Below are 16,803 nucleotides of genomic sequence, written 5' to 3'. Positions count from 1 at the left end.
GATCTACTTTCTCTTTCCGGATTCGCCTGTTCTGGACATTTCATGTATATAAACAGCACCATATAGTAAGCGGCCTTTGAGACTGGCCTCTTTCACTCTGTGGACTGTTTTCAAGGTGCATCAACATGTAGCCCGTATCAGAATTTCATTCCTTTTTAGACGTGAATAATATCCACTCATCCGCTGCTGGACATTTGAGTTGTTTTCACTTTGGGCCTTTGGGAATAATGCTGCTTTGGACATTCTTGTGCAAGTTTTTGTGTGGCTATGTTTTCACTTCTCTTGGGTATGCCCCTGGGCATGTAACAGCTGGGTCAAATGGTAACTCTACGTTTCGCTTTTTGAGGAAGCTCGAAACTGTTCTCTGCAGTGGACGCGCCTGCCTCCTGTGGTGTGTGAGGCTCCCGCTGTCTGGGAGGTGGGTTGGTTTGGAAGCTTGTGGAATTTAGCTGGTGATCTCTGTTTCACACCCTCAGCTGGGAGTGGAGGCTGGAGGAGAGGAGGCGGTGGGAAGCGGTGGCCCCAGGAGTGGGAGGGGACTGGATGGGGATGTGTTCAAGTTTGTTGGGTGTTCGAAGGGCCCCAGAAGTTGGTGCTAGGACTTTAAAGGGAGCCAGGTGCAGAGCCATGAGCCCTCTCCTCCCAGCTACGTGTGGGCCACGCAGGGGCAGGTGTGGAGTAGGTGGAGGGTTTGGGGTAAGCAGGTGGGGTGGGTGTCAGACATATCGCCTCCAGGCCTTTGTCTTCTGTCTCTGTGGACCTCAGGTGTTCTGTCCTCACCCCCTCCATTTAGACCACCTCTTCACAGGCCTTGGGGACCCTGCTGGCTCCTCGCTCAAAGACAGGCTGGTGCCAGGAGCAGAGCAAAGCTTGGCCCCAGACAGCCTGGTATTCCAATCTGCCTCTCCTGCTCTCTAGCAGTGTGAACCTGAGCAGGTCACCTGTGAAATGTTGCCTCCCCCCACGCCCTGAGTGGTTGTGGGAAATGGCCTTGTAGGCCAGCGCTTTCTCTCCCCGTTTCTGTCCATTGCCAGGCCCCTCCCAGGCTAACCTCTCTCTCTGGGATGTTCCTGGTGACACAGCTGAGGCCCCCTACTGCCCCTTCTCTCTTTTCTTCTCTTCCCTCCCTAAAAGTGACATTTGTTTGGGGGTGAGGTGTTCCCAGCTCTTCTGAGAATTCCACAAAGCCGTGGACCGTCTCCCTGAAATAACGTGCACCCACACATGTGATGTGTTTACCAAGTCAGGAAATCTAGGGACCTCATGAAAGGGTATCCCAAGGCCTCCTCGCGCCATTCCCCCAGCTGCAGGAGGGTGGCCTCCGGAGTAAGCATCCCCGGGGGCTGGTGGCCAGCACTTCTCCCCTGATGCTATCCTGAAGTCAGTCGAGGCTGGGACCACTGCCAGAGGGAAGCGTCCCCATTGCCAGGGAGCCAGCCACATCCGCCCCAGGAGTTAGCCCCCTCCCCCTTAGAGAGTCTCAAGTGGCGTGGCTTTCCACACCCTGCCAGTGCTGTGGAGAAGAAAGCAGCCCTTTTTCTGGAAACAGTGCATGGTCAATGGGTCTAGCCCTTCTGCCTGGCACCCAGCCCACTCCATACACACTCTTACCCAGAATGGGGAACACAAGAAAAATAGTCAAGTGCCCTCATCACTACCCATGCTCAGCTAGGTGCCATATTTTTATTTGAGTCTTCTCCTAGGAAGAGCATAGGCTTCCCCACCTGACTGCCCTGTAAAATGGGCATGATCACTCCTACCTCCCACCATGGTCCTGTGCATTAGAGAAAGGTAGAAAACATGAAGCATGGTCCTTGGAGACATTTTATCTCTAGAAATTGTCATCTGTATTGTTTCATATTCCAGAGCCCTTACCTCACCATGAGGGGTGCATTACACAAGTGAAAAAGTCACTTTTTCATGATTTCCCTTAAAGTTGGCAAGGGCTGATTGGACACAGCAATTGCATTTCCTATAGTGCGCACATGATTTGTCTAGTCATTCTGCAAGTATTTTTTGAACCTGCACTGGGTGCTGAAGCTTTCGAGAGACCGAGGGAAATGAAAGCCTGGCTCCCCTCCCATCCCCCCCTGTAGAGCTCCACCCCACGGTGGGGAGCTGAGCCAGGCCTAGAGGCAGTGACTCGGAAAAACCCACAGAACTCACAGAACCCAGGACACACAAAATAGGACAGGTTCAAAGACAGAGGTCAGGGGCTGGGGCTCTCAGGAGAGGAGGCAGAGTGCAGCCGTGCTGGGGGAAGTGGGGGGAGGCTGGGGTGGCTGGTGACAGGCCATTCTGGTTGGAGGTCATGGCTTGTGCAAAGGCTTGGAATTGAGACACAGCCCCGCTGGTTGTGGGTGGCCAGACCCACACCCTCTGGTTGAAGATAAAAGACTGGATGGGCAGGGACAGCTGGGCCTTGGGGAAGCTGGAGTGGCCTCCTTCCCAGTGTGTGGCCTTGAGCAGATCCCTTCAACTCCCTGGGCCTCAGTTTCCGCATTTGTTCTAGGCCATGAGGAGGATTCGGAGGGTGTGTGTGTAGAAAACCCAGCACGGTGTCTGCTGCCAGTAGAATGTGGTGGGCAGGACTATTTTCAGCCAAAGAGCTCAGACTGTACCCTGGGCTGCCGCCAGTGTCCCAGCCCCGAGCCCATGCCAGGGTGTGCCTCCCTCCGGCAGCCCTGAGGAGGAAGAAGAGGAGGCAGAAAAGAAGGAAGAGGAAGAGGGGACGGGGCAAGGAGGAGGGCTCAGCTGGGACCCAGGCTGGTGCCCCCACACACTGGCTGCCCGCCTGCCGGGGGCCCGGTGCCACGCCAGCCTGTGGGGCTGGGCTTCTGAAATCCACACGATCTAAGAGCAGCCTCGGGGTTTCCACTTAAACCCTCCTTAGCCGCACAGCTGGCCCCATCAACCTCTGGGTGGGGAGACTGGGGCAGGGCAGACAGGTGCGCAGCACTGACCCCCTCTGTCTCCAAACTGTCTTCTTCCTCCTTCCACAGTCTGGCTGCCTCTGGCTGTGTCTCTTTCCCGTCTTCTCTCTCTCTCTCTCTCTTTCTCACACACACACTGGCACAACACCTCTTCTCCCACAGTGACTAGTACTTTCTGTCTCCGGAGTCCTCCTACCTTCATGCCATCAGGATGGGAAATGCAGGCGGCATCATAATTTCTTAAAAGCCTAGCTGCCTGTGATCTTCAGCCTCCCTGGGGCAGAGCCACTGACAAGGGGCTTGTGCCCAGGCACTTCCAGGTGTATGTATGTGGAGCGGGGGACGAACCCCAAACCAGACTAGGCCCAGCTCAGCCCGCACCACGTCTGCACCTCCCAGGTTGCACCTACCCTGCTGGGGCTCCAAGGTTTAGAATTTCTACGGTGCCCTCCACTCTCCTCTCTCCCCTTGGCCCCCATTCCCGGTGTCCTATGTCCTCCGTGTCTGTCCATTCACTGTTTCCTCTGCCTCTCAGGCCCATCTGCCTTCACTGATGCCCTGGTTGCCTCTGCCCTGGCCCCTCCTCCACCTCCTCACAGCCTCCCCCTCCAGGCCCTTCCCTCTCCGGCTGCCACACTCACCCCCCTCTGACTGCATCTCTTCCCTCTCTGAACCTTTGGTAGATCCCCAGCACCCACTAAGTTCAAAGATTTTAGTTCAGGATCCAAGAGGCCCAGCCTCTAGTCTCCCTGTCTCCTCTCTCCCACCTGCTCCCCCATCACAGAACTTTTATGCCAGCACACCGACCCCCTTTTCTTCCCAGCCTCCAGGCCCTTGCTCATGCTGTTTCTCTGCCTGGAAGGCCTTCCCCAGACCCTATCTTTTTTATGTCAAATGCTTTCCTTTAAAGGGCAAGATCAATATCCCCTCTTGGCTAAACCCTTGCATTATCCCCTCCAAGCTAAAGGGACCTCCCCGCCTGACCTAGATTTTCCCATAGTATGTATCACTTTCTGTCCTGTGGTGTTATTTTTCTTTAAGTACCAGCCCAGCTAGCCTCTAAGTACCTTGATAGCGAGATGCAGCTTATTCTTTAACTACCCCAAGTACCAAGCAGAGTGGTGGGCACTGAGTATGTGTTTAGAAGAGGGTTGGCAAATGGATGACTGAATGCACCTCTTTGGGTCCCACATGCAAGCTGCTCCTGTCCCCAGAAGGTGGGGCAGGCCTGGCCATTAGCCCACAACCACATGCCACCCCGTCCGCTTTGTTACTAGGAGTATGCTTAGGCTGTTACAGTGAGCTGGAAAGTTCCTTTATTTTCCAGGCTCTGGAGCAGTTTATAGATAATAAAAAGAGCTTTGTGCCATTCATGGGGGAGATTTGTCTCTTCAATTTCATCGATAATCATTGGCCTATTCAGGTTTTATATATTTTCTTGAGCCAGTTTTGTTTATTTATATTTTCTTAAATTATCCATTTCATCCAGAATTGAAATTTTTTTGCTATGAAACTGCATATAGTTTTCTCTCAGAATTAAATATATGTCTAGATCCGTAGTCATAGGCCTTTCCTCATTCCGAAGGCTTATTAGTCTTTTTTCTCTTTTGTCGCTGGTAAGAATTGCTAAAGGCTTTTTTTTTTTTTAATTGGTCCTTTCAAAAGTCAGCTTTTGATTTTTAGATATCTACTACTTTTCTTTCCTCTCATTTTCTTAATTTCTACTTTCATTGACGATTTCTTCTTTCTTTGGTTTTATTTTTCCTTTCCTAGCCCCTTAATTTAAATGCCTAGATAATTTTCAGGCTCTCTGGTTTTTGGAAGTGTGTTTAAAGCTGTAATTTTCCTCTGAGTACCACTTTGGCCTCAAACCAGAGGTTTTATTATTGTTCATTGTTGTTCAGTTCTAAATTGTTTGTAATTTCTGCTTTGCTTTTCTCTTTAACTAGAGCATTATAGAGCAGTATAGCTTTTTAAACTTCCAAGTGGATAGTTTTTATATTCATGTTGCTGTTAATTTCTGATCTTACTGCGTATAAGCAAAACATAGCCCATGTGACATCGGCTTTCTGGAATTTGTTGAAATTTTTATTTATGACCTAATATGTGGCCAATTTTTGTGATGATTTCATGTGTGTTTGAAAATGCTTATTTACTGTTTGAGTGTAAAGTTTGTTCTCTCAGATTAAGTTGTTTTTTTTTTTTTTTTAAGATTTTATTTATTTATTTGAGACAGAGAGAATGAGAGACAGAGAGCATGAGAGGGAGGAGGGTCAGAGGGAGAAGCAGACTCCCTGCCGAGCAGGGAGCCCGATGCGGGACTCGATCCTGGGACTCCAGGATCATGACCTGAGCCGAAGGCAGTTGCTTAACCAACTGAGCCACCCAGGCGCCCTTTTTTTTTTTTTTTAAGTAATTTCTACACCCAACATGGGGCTCGAACTCACAACCCTGAGATCAAGAGTCGCATGCTCTTCCGACTGAGCCAGCCAAGCACCCCTCTCAGATTAAGTTTTAAAATTGCATTATTTAGATCATTACTTTTCAGGGGGCCAATTGTTCTGTCTCTCTAAGAGAGGCCTGTTCAAGTTCTCTCACAGTGATTATGGGATTTGTCTATACCTATTGTGTTTGAAAATCAGGTTTTTATACATGTGTATTTTAGAAGACATTCTTATATGCTTATGATTCATGACTTTGCCACTTCTTGATGCTTGTACTTTTTCCCATTATAAATACATTGGTTTGTCCTGTTCAATGCGTTGGCCTTGAATCCTATTTTGTGGATGCATGTGGCTGACATAATCCTTTTTTACCCTTTCACTTTTCATTCCTTCTGTGTCATTTTGTTTTATATGTGTCTTTTGTAGTAGCAGACAAATGGATTTTATATTGGGTGTCTGCTTTAATGGGTAGATTTAACCCGTTTGCCTTTACTGCTGTTAGTCATAGTTAGATTTACATCTGCCATCTTCTTGCATGTTTCCTTTTTTAGCCTTCTGATTTTTGTGTAGTTTGTTTTTGCCTTTTGTTGGATTGGTCCCGTTTACTTTGTTCTGTTTTTTTTTTTTTCCCCCCTCTGATGACTAGGAACTTTTGAGTTTTATTTCTAGTGGTTATTCTATATACATACATGTGTTTGTGTGTGTATAATTCTATTTTTTCTATCAACATCTGGATGTAATTATTATCTTTAGCCTCTTCCCAAATGAGGCGAGAAATTTAGTAGTAACTTACTTTTTCCCAGCCCCTACCCTCACATATGGATCATCATAGATTTTAGTTCTAAATTGCCATTCGTTTTCTTTAAGTTGTGTAACGACATTTATTTAAACTTAACTTAGGTTTGGCTGTCTTCTTTGTTTATCATTGTTTATAATACCACTCATCTTTTTCTTTCATGGATCTATTTTTCACTCTGCTGAAGTATTTCCTCCAAGAATTCTTTTAGAAAGCATGGATGATATTATTTTTAAGGCAGTCAGTGTGTGAAGTAACCATTTTTCCTTCCCAGAGGGTCCATTTTGACTTTCAGCTCCCCATTGAATTGGGTTTTAAAAATTCTGAACGATCATATTTTCACATATCCTAGATCTCTAGTTTTTGTTTTGGACAATACACACCTTCAAAATCTGTGAATCCATTAATTACATATCACCTGAATGTCTTCTGCTGTTCTATTCACCTTCCCATCCCTTCAGCCAGATCTGTGACATTTTCATCTGTTTTGCCGGTGGGATTTATTTAGTTGCCCTTGGTCCTTACCCAACGTGACACCAACTTCCACCAATAAGCTTCAGCTGGCTATATTGTTCTTCACAGTATATACTTGTCTCCACCAGAAATTATATTACTCATTCATTTGTTCGCCAATCTTCCTACTAGATTGTGAGGCCCAGTAGAGCAAGGATTTTCTCATTCACTCTGGATCTATAGTGCCTAGAACACTGCCTGGCACATAGTAGGCTCTCACATATTTCTTCAGTGAATGAATGAATGAACAAAATTGGGTAGGCTTTACATTCATTTATTCATTCAGCTACTATTTGAGTTCTGTTGTGCCAGGTTCCAAGCAGACCAGTTCCTACCTCTGGAGCTGACAGTCCAACTGGGGGCCTCTTAAATGCGCAGGAAGGACAATGTGCCATAAAGGGTTTGTACAGGGGTGGGGAGAGTCCCCGGGAGCTCAGGCAGCAGAATGCAATGAGTCAGAGTCAGCTGGCCAAGGTAAGGGGAGCAGGAGAGCAGGGGTGGTTGGGGGATGGCCTAGAGGTGGAGAGAGCACCCCAGGTAAGGAGAACAAGCTCGCACCAGACCCTCCTATAGGGCTTCTTTGTGTCAGGCACTGCTCCAAGGGTCTTAGTATTGTTTTTAAAGATTTTATTTATTTATTTGACAGAGAGAGAGGGAGAGCGCACAAGAAGGGGGAGGGAAGCAGAGCGGCAGTAGAGGGAGAGGGAGAAGCAGACTCCCCGCTGAGCAAGGAGCCCGATGCGGGACTCGATCCCAGGACCCTGGGACCATGACCTGAGCCAAAGGCAGATGCTTAACTGACTAGGGCCATCCAGGTGCCCTGGGTCTTAGTATTTTAACTTAAAACAACCCTTAGGATTCTCATCGTGGAAATAAGGGCACAGAGAAGTGAGCTTGCCCAGGATCATACTCTAGGAATGAAGAACCAGACTCAGCCCAGAATCTGGCTCCAAAATCTATAGCCATTAGCTCCACTGCCTCCAGGGAGAAGGAAAATGGGTCTGTCAGAGAGTGGAGTGAGCTAGGAAATGGGAAAGGCTGGATGGTGAGCAGGGGTTTGCAGGATGCTACGGGGCTTTAGCAGGCTTGAGGGGGTCAGGCCTGGGCATCTCAAAGGAGAGCCCCCAGTAGTGGCTGTGGCCACTCTGAAACAGCCTGGGGGGAGGATTTTATCTCAGCAGGTAGGAAGCTGAAGGGGTGTGGGCTTCCGGAGTCCACGGGGTGGAGGGAGGGAGAGGGGGCTGGATGTGTTGGGAAGAGAGCCTTTGCTGAGATGGTTCCCCCCTCTTTCTCCCCAGCTCTTCCTACCACCCCGTGATAGCCCCATCCTAGGGCCAAGTGATCCTGGCTCTCAGAGGCCTCTCCTTCCCTGCGCAGCCTGCCTGCTATCTGTCCGCACAGGGACTGAGGACCCTACCTGACCAGCCTTTTCAGGGCTTCCCCAGTGCATGTCCTGGGGCTCTCCTCCCTAGAGGCTGCAAGGTAGAGGCATTGTTTCTATCTTATATAGGAGGAAAAGGGGCTCAGAGAGTCAGGTAACTTCCTGGGAATCAGTTTGTAAGGACCAGCAGGGATCCAAGCCCGGGTGTGGGGGTCCCAGAGCGGTTTTGTGGCAGAGCTGATCACTGGCTTTATGAGGCTTTTCTGTAGACAGGTAAGTCCCAGGGGGCAAGTAGGTTGGAATCAGCAGGTCCACAAATGAGTCTGTTCCGGCCTCACACTTGGAGGGGTCTGAGGCCCTGCTGGGTCTGGAAAGTCATGCAGCCTCTTGGGGCCAGCTTGGCTGGAGCCACCCTGGGGACAGCAGAAGCAGCATGGGGGTCTGCAGGCCATGGGAGCTCCACAATGGGTGGTGACAGCCCCTGAGTGGCCTCATCCCACCCCAGTTCTGGACACAGCCGGGCAGGAGGAGTTCAGCGCCATGCGGGAGCAGTATATGCGCACGGGGGACGGCTTCCTCATCGTCTACTCAGTCACGGACAAGGCCAGCTTCGAGCACGTGGACCGCTTCCACCAGCTCATCCTGCGCGTCAAGGACAGGTAAGGGCAGCTGGGCCAGGACGTCCTAGCTCCTGGCTCAGAGCGGCCTCTGTCTGTCTGTCTGTCTGTCTCTCAGAGTCTCAGGTGAAAGCTGAAACACAGAGGGGCAGAGCTGAATTCACACATTGGTCCCTCCGCCTCCTACCCCAGTTCTTTCCGCAGGGCCAAACTGCTTCCAGGGCCTTAAGTCAGCCCCCTCCCATCTCTCCTAACCAGTCTCCACTGATGGCCCCAATTTAACCAAATTTTATCACGTTCAAAAAAAAGTGAATTTCCTCTCCGGTATGCGTTGGAAGTGGTTACATCACATTTGACTGTGAGATTTACAAGCCCCTAATCAAAGGCTCATTTTTTTTCCTTAGCATTATATGGAGTAATTATTTAAATAATTTGTAGTTTCTTTTAAGCCTAACTGGTCTTTTCAGTTAATTCGCTCTTAAAGAGGCCACATAGGAGAGTAAAAGGACAAATTAATTAAGAAAACAGCAAGCTTTGAACAAATCTCAGTAAATTCAGAAAAATCCAGTTAACACCTGTTCCAATGGCAAAGTGTTAATAATTTTACCAGGTAAAGGGATTCACACTCACACACACTCACATATATACATAAAACTCAGAGCCATAAATATAAGTTAAGCCCCTGACTATAGGAATTTCAAAAGAGAAAACATAAATTACTCTGAAGTAGGAAAATATTCGACCTTTGGCTAACCCAAGTGCAAGGGAAAATAATAAAGTAATTATGAATTTTTTAGATGAAAATGCCCAGTGATGTTAAAGATGCTATAAGACTGGCATTTCTTTCACCTTTGGACAGCAATATGGCCACATGCGTCGATGGGACTCTTTAAGGCAGACTGCCTTGTGATCCCACCCTTCCTCTCCTGGGAGCCATCCTGCTTTTGCAGCTGCCATTTATTGAGTGCCAGCCCTATACCAGACACGGGCCCTGGGGCTCTTTCCCAGCCCCTGCTGATGGCCCACAGCAGCCCTGCATGGGAGGGAGATGGGAGGGAGCAGGTCCAGGAAGCCAGCCCCCTGCCCAGCAGCCTCTCGGGAGCCCTCTCTGATGGTGCTGAGCCAGGGGCTTCCCGGGGAGGGGGGGGGGGCAGGGGGGACCTCTTTGCTCTCCCTGCAGTAAGCCTAAACCTCCAAACCAAGACACAGTCCCGGGGCCCCCTTACCCTGCCTGGAGACGTGGAGGGAAAGGGACTCAGGAGTCAGCCCCAGGCCCACTGGGGAGGCAGCGTGGGCTGCCTTATGCCTGAGGTGTGGCTGTGTTGCCTTCAGCAGGCGTGGGGGCAGTGAAATTTCATGAGCTGCTATTCCTTTATTCCCCAGAGAGTCCTTTCCGATGATCCTCGTGGCCAACAAGGTCGATCTGATGCATTTGAGGAAAATCACCAGGGAGCAAGGAAAAGAAATGGCGACCAAACACAATGTAGGTGGCGTGCATGTGCGTGTGTGCACGTGTGTGTGTATGTGCTGGGCAGTCAGGGATGTGTAGGAGGCCGTGCCCATCACTCCTGCGGGACCTTGGGCCTCCTGGGTAGTGGGTTAGGTCCCGCAGAGAGGCCTGGCAGGGCGTATGTGATGAGGGCTATGTTGTGAAACAAAACAGCAGACTTGAGAGAAAACACCCTCTTATCGGTCGTGAGGAGCTCTGACGGGGGGACCAGGTCCCTTCACGGTGGCCTGCGAGCTTGGTGTTCAGGCCACCTCCTGGCCCCCAACACAGCAGATTCATTGCTGGGCTGTGCAGAGGGCTGGCTTCTATCGAGTTCTCTGAGCCAGCCGCCTGATTATGCTCAGAATCATCGGACCAGCGGCAGTTCACCGAGCCCTGTTCTATGCCAGGCCTTGTGCTGGGGAGCGATCACTCCTTACCACCACATGCTGAGGTAGGTATCATGATGCCCATCTTACAGTTGGTCAGACTGAGGTTTGCCCAGGCCGCACAGTGAATATCAGTGGACATCTTTGTTTTCTTTTTTTCAGTTCATTGTGATGCCCCTTTGCCCTCTGGAAGTGCTGGGTGGGGTCACCGGGCTTCTTCCCACCCCTCCCCCGCACAAGCACAGCCCAGGCCCCTGGCCTCATGGGTCAGTTATGTAGAAGTCCACTCTGCCTGCTGGGAGGTCTGCTGCAAGGCTGCCCCTTCCCTCTGCCCGGTGGGCCCAGCTCTGTGAGTAGAGGAAGGGGGCTCACTGCAAGTTACTTATGCTTGTCTCTGCCTTCTGCGTCCATTCACACGTTCGTGTAACTGCCCTAGACCCTGGGAAATAAAACTCCTGGCTTTATGGTGCTTACTTCTAATGACAGGAGACAGATAATAAACCAAGCAAATTACAGTGTCCCCCAATTACAGTGTGACATGTGCTATGGAAAAAAGTAAATCAGGGAAGGGGGTCAGGAATGTAAGGTGGAGGAGGATGCTTTTCCAAATAGGGTGGTCAGGGAAAGCCTTGCTAGGGAGGGTGCATTTCAGCAAGGACTCATAGGAGCTGAGGAGGAAGCCCTGCAGATCTCTGGGGAAAGAATGTTCCAGCTGCGGGAATAATCAGTGTAAAGGCCCTAAGGCAGGAGTTTGAGGATCAGCAAGGAGGTCAGCTGGAGCTGAAGTGGGAGGGGTGGGGAGCAGGAGGCCAGGTCAGAGAAGGGCTTTAAACTTTATGGGCTCTTGCTCAGAGGGAGAGGGGAAACCATTGGACGGCTATGAGTGAGGAGTGATGACGAGGTCTGGCTTATGGCTGCACAGCTTCTCTCCGGGGGTCATGTTGAGAAGGGCCCCATTTGGCCAGTCGTGGGAGCAGGGAAACCAGTTAGGGGCTGCTGGATAACCCAGATGCAGGTCAGCACGGCCTGGAGTGGTGCTGGTGAAGGTGGCAAGGAGGTAGTTGGATTCTGGACGTGTTTCTAAGAAAGCCAACAGGATATGTGCACAGATTGGATGTGGGGTGTGAGAGAAAGAAGGTGTGACGGGTGATTCTGTGGTTTGGGCGTGAGCAACTTTCAGAAGACCAGAGTGTCGGTAACTGGGCAGGAGAGACAATCGGAGGAAGTGTGTGCGAGACAGGCGCTTGGTTGCAGATCTGTGGAGGCTAGGAGCTGAGTGGATAATTGGATGGAAATGCCAAGGCGGGAGTCAGATACAGCATCTGGGGCAAGTATTGGCAGTGGCAGAGTGTGGATGGCATTTGAAGCCATAAACGCCAAGGGAGCAGGTGTAGATAGGGCAGGGGTCCCAGGACTGAGGCCGGACACTTGACCTAGTGATGCAGGGAGGTGAGGAGGAAACCACAAAAAGGGCCTAAGCTGTGGGTGACGCATGAGGGCCAGAGTGGGGCGTCGTGGGTGCCAAGTGAAGAACATGCCTCAAGGAGGAGGAGTGATCCACCAGGACAGAGCTGCCCCACAGTCTCCAGAGGAGAGCTGGAGACTCACCGCTGGGTTCTGAACAGAGACAGGCCTGAGGAGCCGGCTCCGTTTCCTAGTCTCAGGCTCCCTCAGGCCTCTCATAGACACCTCTGCTCGTCCCTTCCAAGCAGTGGGCGGGTGGTGGTGGTGGGGGGGGGGTGTGGAGAGTGGAGCCTGCCCGGCCCCCGCCGCTGCAACCTGGGCCTCCAGTCTCTCAGCCGCGTTTCTCCTGCAGTAAATGCCACTACCTCATTTACCATTTGACCAAGCGACTCTGCGAGCTACTATCGACAACATGCTATTTTAGAGCTCATAAGGCAAGTTCCTCTTTAGCTGCCAAGGCGGGCGCCCCACCCGGCGCCGGAAGGTGGCATTTCCTAGCCCTGTGGTGGAGTCAGATGGTGCTACCATTTAGTGCAGCGTTCCCTTTAGTTTAAGTCTCCTTGCTACTGAAATCCTAGAATTCCAAGAACCCAGATAATGCACCCCAGCCTTTCTTCAGTGGTGGAGGCAGGACCCCCAGAAAGAAGGCCGAGGGCACCCAAGGACGTGGGGGTCACTACAACTCCTGTACTTCTGAGTGGTGGGTGGGGCGGCACCAGCGGCTGTCTCAGGCCCCTGGAACCGTGCCCCTGCTGAGCCGGCAGGGCCACGGCCTGTGAAGGGGCTCCCGGTGGGTCCCAGCCCAGCTACAGGCAGCTGCCTGCCCCTGCTCTGGGTGTGCGAAAGGAAGCACGTTGCCCTGGCCTCACAGGGTATCACAGGACTCTGGCTTCTAGGCCCTAGCAGGGATGCCCTCCGTGCCTGGGAGGGGCCCTGAAGCTGACCTCGGCACCCCTAGCTGTCCATGGGCGGCCAGGCAGGGAATGGAACAGGCACCTGCTTCAACCCTTGATTCTCTGCCAGCTGCGGTGTGGCTCTGGGCGAGCACATCACCGCTCTGAGCTCACAGTGTCCCCCCGAGGCACAGTGGAGATACTTGCTTACCTCCGAGGGTGAAGGTGGGGAGTAAGTGAGCTCAGGGCTGCTGAGACCTGGCAGGCGAAGGGCCCAGAGGCGTCTCAGTCAAACAGCCTACAGTGGAGGGCAGTGGTCTTTCAGTTTATCAGAGCCTCGAAGATTGGCTGGATGACTATTTGAAAAGTCTCAGCCTTGCTTCGTGTGCTCTGCCCTTTGCGTCTAGCCACCCTCGAGACCTCTGCCTGTGGCCACAGCGATGTGCGACGGTCCTTTAGGATGTGTCCTGGGCAGTCGCCTACAACATTCTCCTCTAAAGTAACAGCTCACCTTGTCACACAACCCCCGCCCCGACCCATGCATTTGAACTGCTGGTCATTTTTATTTTCTTCACTGGGCTTTTCTTTTTTGAAAGTGTTATAATGAAATGTCTTAATTTTGTAACCAGGGAAAAGTAATGAAATACACCCGAGTTGTTCAGTCTGACCACAGTCGGCCTCCCTCTCTGGCCTGGGGAAGCCTGTATATTTTGCACAAACCCCACACTCTCTCTCCACTCAAGCGGGAGTGCACACAAAGCCTTCCCACCTGTGCGGGGTCCCTGACGCAGGAGGAGAGGTGTGCTCAGAACTGCGTCCTGACCTCATGCAACCTTTGTCCTCCTCCCTGTGCCAGCCCGAGACTTGGGGTAGACACGGCCCTCAACACCTGTCCTCTGGGGGGCCACCTGAGCCACATCTGCCGGTGAGCTGCTGTCCTTCAGCTGGGGTGATGATTCCTCAGGGTCAGACGTGCAGGCACAAGCCCTCTGTGAACGTGGCCGAGCTCCCGGACTTGTAGATGCAGGCCAAACAAGAGCTGAGCCTGGCAAGCCTGTTGGGGGCAAGGAGGCACAGACCAGCTAGAGGTCACCGGGCTGCAGCATTCTGCCCATGGCCCAGCCTCGCTTCAGCCTCTCCCACCAGAGTCTGCTCTGGAGCGCCAGGGAAGAGGCAGAAGTCCCCTCACGGTGGAGAAATAGGCCTCAGAGAGAAAAAAGAATAGCATCAGAACCTATTTTAGTTTGATAAATGAAACAGTCTTTAATCTTCAAGTATGTAAAAAGATCTTTTTTTTCCCTCTATTTTTAGGGGGCTGTTAAAGATCTCTATGACTAGAGAATAAAAGGGAATTAGACAAGCTGTCAAAATTTTCCACCCTTAAGGAGCAAGACGCCACCAAGGGGCTTGAGGTTGTTGGCGCCAGGGTTCTGTGGGGGTCTCTGAAGGCAGGTGGTTCCTTGGGACCCCTGACAATCTGCAGCTTTAGGGAACGGGGCTTTGTGGACCTCAGTGCTACTTTTACCAAGTTGAGCTTTGCCTTCCAGATTCCGTACATAGAAACCAGTGCCAAGGACCCACCTCTCAACGTCGACAAAGCCTTCCATGACCTGGTTAGGGTAATTAGGTGAGCATTGCACGCTCCCCCAGAAGCAAGCCCTCTGCAGCGAGGTGGGTCCCCGGGAGGGCTGGAGGGACGTGGCTTCTTGTTCCAAGGCTGGGGCCGTGCACTTCTGGGCCTGTTTTGTATTTCTTATCCCTCCACCCATTTCTTTTCCCCGCCCTTCCCATCTTCCTTTGCACACACCCGCTCACTCCTCCTACCTGTGGGGGAAGCCCAGAGCTAAAGGGAGGGGCCTTCCTGCCTGGGGTACTATAGCTCAGCCTCCTCTCCGGCCTCCACTCTCCTCTCCGCTCCACAGCTCAGGCTCCCTCCACCTGCCTTCCGTGTTCTCCCAACACCACACCTGTCAACACCATAGGAAGTAGGTCCGTGTCCGCTCCACCGCCCCGAGGTCAGAGTGCCCCGTGACAGTTCACCTGAGCCACCACCGTTCTGATTCCTCAGCTCAAGTTGCTGGGGCGTTGCACACGCACCCGCTTTGCAGACCGCACACCCTGCCAGGCTCCAGGTGTGGTCGGAAAGCCTCGTCAGCGGTCTCGCTGCATTCCTTTACAGTCAGGGTCCCAGCCCGAACCGCCTCGTGCTTATAGGGCTGCCACAGCCTCCCGGCTGCTCCCCTGTCACCCATCTGCCCATTTCCAAAGTCTGCACCGTGCGGAACAGCCTAACCCGCTGTCCTCAAATATCAGGCCCTTAGTGTGAGGCCATGTGCTGCTGAGCTCTACAGCTGTCAGTTAGTCGTGAACTCACGGGCAGGGCCCTGGCAGAGTGCTTTCCCCCTGCTGCCTGTCGGCGCCCCAGGACACACACACACACACACACACACACACACACACAGCCCTTTCCTCATCAGTCCCCGGTGTGCACTGTGATAGCGCAGCCCCCCCTTTACGCCATAGCTGGTGGCTCTGCACTCGTGGAAAGGTCTTCTCGTGGGCATTTGGCCTCCCGTTGGGGTACGCGGCCCTGCCAGGAGCTGGTGGTATCTTGGCTATGGACCTGTAGTTCCAGGGCAGGCTTTAGACATAGGAATAGTTAACAGAAAGCATGCAAAAAACTTTCGGACTCAATGGGCTTGTCATTTTATTTAAAATATGAAACACAAAAATAGAGGCCAGTACTGAAGAACACATAATGTAGTTCACGATTTAAAGAACTACAGCCACAGTGTGATGTCAGGAATTCTCCCCAGCAGGGCAACAGGCTTTGCCCTGCCCTCCCTGCCTTCCTGCTCTCTCTGCCCCAGAGACAACTGGCCAGGCCAGGCCCTCCCCCAGCGTCCAGAACAGGCCTGCCGCCTGCACACCCAGGGCCCCGGGAGGAGAGGGGCAGGGAGAAGCAAAGCCCATTCTGACTTTGTTTTTCTGCCTTTCCCTGTCTCAAAAGGCAACAGATTCCAGAAAAGAGCCAGAAGAAGAAGAAGAAAACCAAATGGCGGGGCGACCGGGCCACCGGCACCCACAAACTGCAGTGCGTGATATTGTGACGGGCCTGAGGCCCTGGCCACGGTGACCGCGAACTGGCTGGCCCTCGGGGCCCTCCACTGCCTAACCGCGCTGAAAACCATTTCTAACCACGACCCTCGGCCCAAGGACCTGGCTCAGGAAGGAAGGAAGGGAGGGTGGGCAGGGAGGAGCGAGGCTCCGGCTTTGCCAGAAGGGCACAGGCTTTCCCATGTCTCGAGAGAGACAGGGAAGCAACGCTAAACAGAAGCAGCATCCAAGCCCCTCACGTTGACTCAACCCGGTTCCTCTCGGTGGCTGTGTTGTTTCTTTGAAGTACACAGTATTAGTGTGATGTGGAAGTGTGTGTCCACGGACAGAGTACCGAACAAGCCATGATCCACCCCCCACCCCCCTGCCCCCAGCCCAGAGTGTCTGAGCCTGGGGGGCTTTTGTAGATTTTTAAATTATTTTAGTGATTATTATTTTATTAAGGGGGTCTGTGCCCACGGACTGGCGGAGCTTCAGGGCTTCAGCAGGCCTCTCTGAGAACATGTCTGGAATACTGTTGTTGTTGTTGTTTGTAACTGAGTTTTCCCAGCGGTGCCAAAACTCAGCTCAACATGCAAGTGGAGGGACCGAGAGCGCAGACGTGAATGAGGACGGTGGCCGGAGGCCGCGGGAGGAACAACCCACTCCCGGCCTCCAGACCAGACAGAAGAGAGATACCCTCACCCAGAAGGTTTTACTGTGCCGGAGGGTGCAGGTGTTAGGAAATGGAGTTTTATTTTGCTGAGCGGAGAGGCTGGGGCGAGCAT

At 52.1% G+C, this 16,803-nt stretch overlaps 1 protein-coding gene across 2 annotated transcripts in view; it reads left to right on the top strand.

The window, feature by feature from the left end:
- Window positions 1-16,158, top strand: part of MRAS (muscle RAS oncogene homolog) — a 50,130-nt gene extending 33,972 nt beyond the window's left edge. Inside the window, exons 1-5 of one of the 2 annotated variants that reach the window (XM_021678751.1) lie at window positions 8,139-8,168; window positions 8,573-8,726; window positions 10,068-10,167; window positions 14,467-14,546; window positions 15,930-16,158. In XM_021678751.1, coding sequence (XP_021534426.1) covers window positions 8,608-8,726; window positions 10,068-10,167; window positions 14,467-14,546; window positions 15,930-16,029 — 399 coding nt within the window. In that variant the 5' untranslated portion in view covers window positions 8,139-8,168; window positions 8,573-8,607 and the 3' untranslated portion in view covers window positions 16,030-16,158. Of the gene's footprint in view, window positions 1-8,138; window positions 8,169-8,572; window positions 8,727-10,067; window positions 10,168-14,466; window positions 14,547-15,929 lie in introns of those variants that run through there. The other variant, XM_044915438.1, reaches the window with a different exon arrangement.
- The last annotated feature ends 645 nt before the right edge of the window (window positions 16,159-16,803 follow it).

The sequence above is a fragment of the Neomonachus schauinslandi genome, chromosome 1 (genome assembly GCF_002201575.2).
Source record: "Neomonachus schauinslandi chromosome 1, ASM220157v2, whole genome shotgun sequence".
In the NCBI taxonomy this organism is placed as follows: domain Eukaryota; kingdom Metazoa; phylum Chordata; class Mammalia; order Carnivora; family Phocidae; genus Neomonachus; species Neomonachus schauinslandi.
The sequence above is the reverse complement of the archived record's forward strand: the minus strand, read 5'-3'. Positions and strand labels throughout refer to the sequence as shown.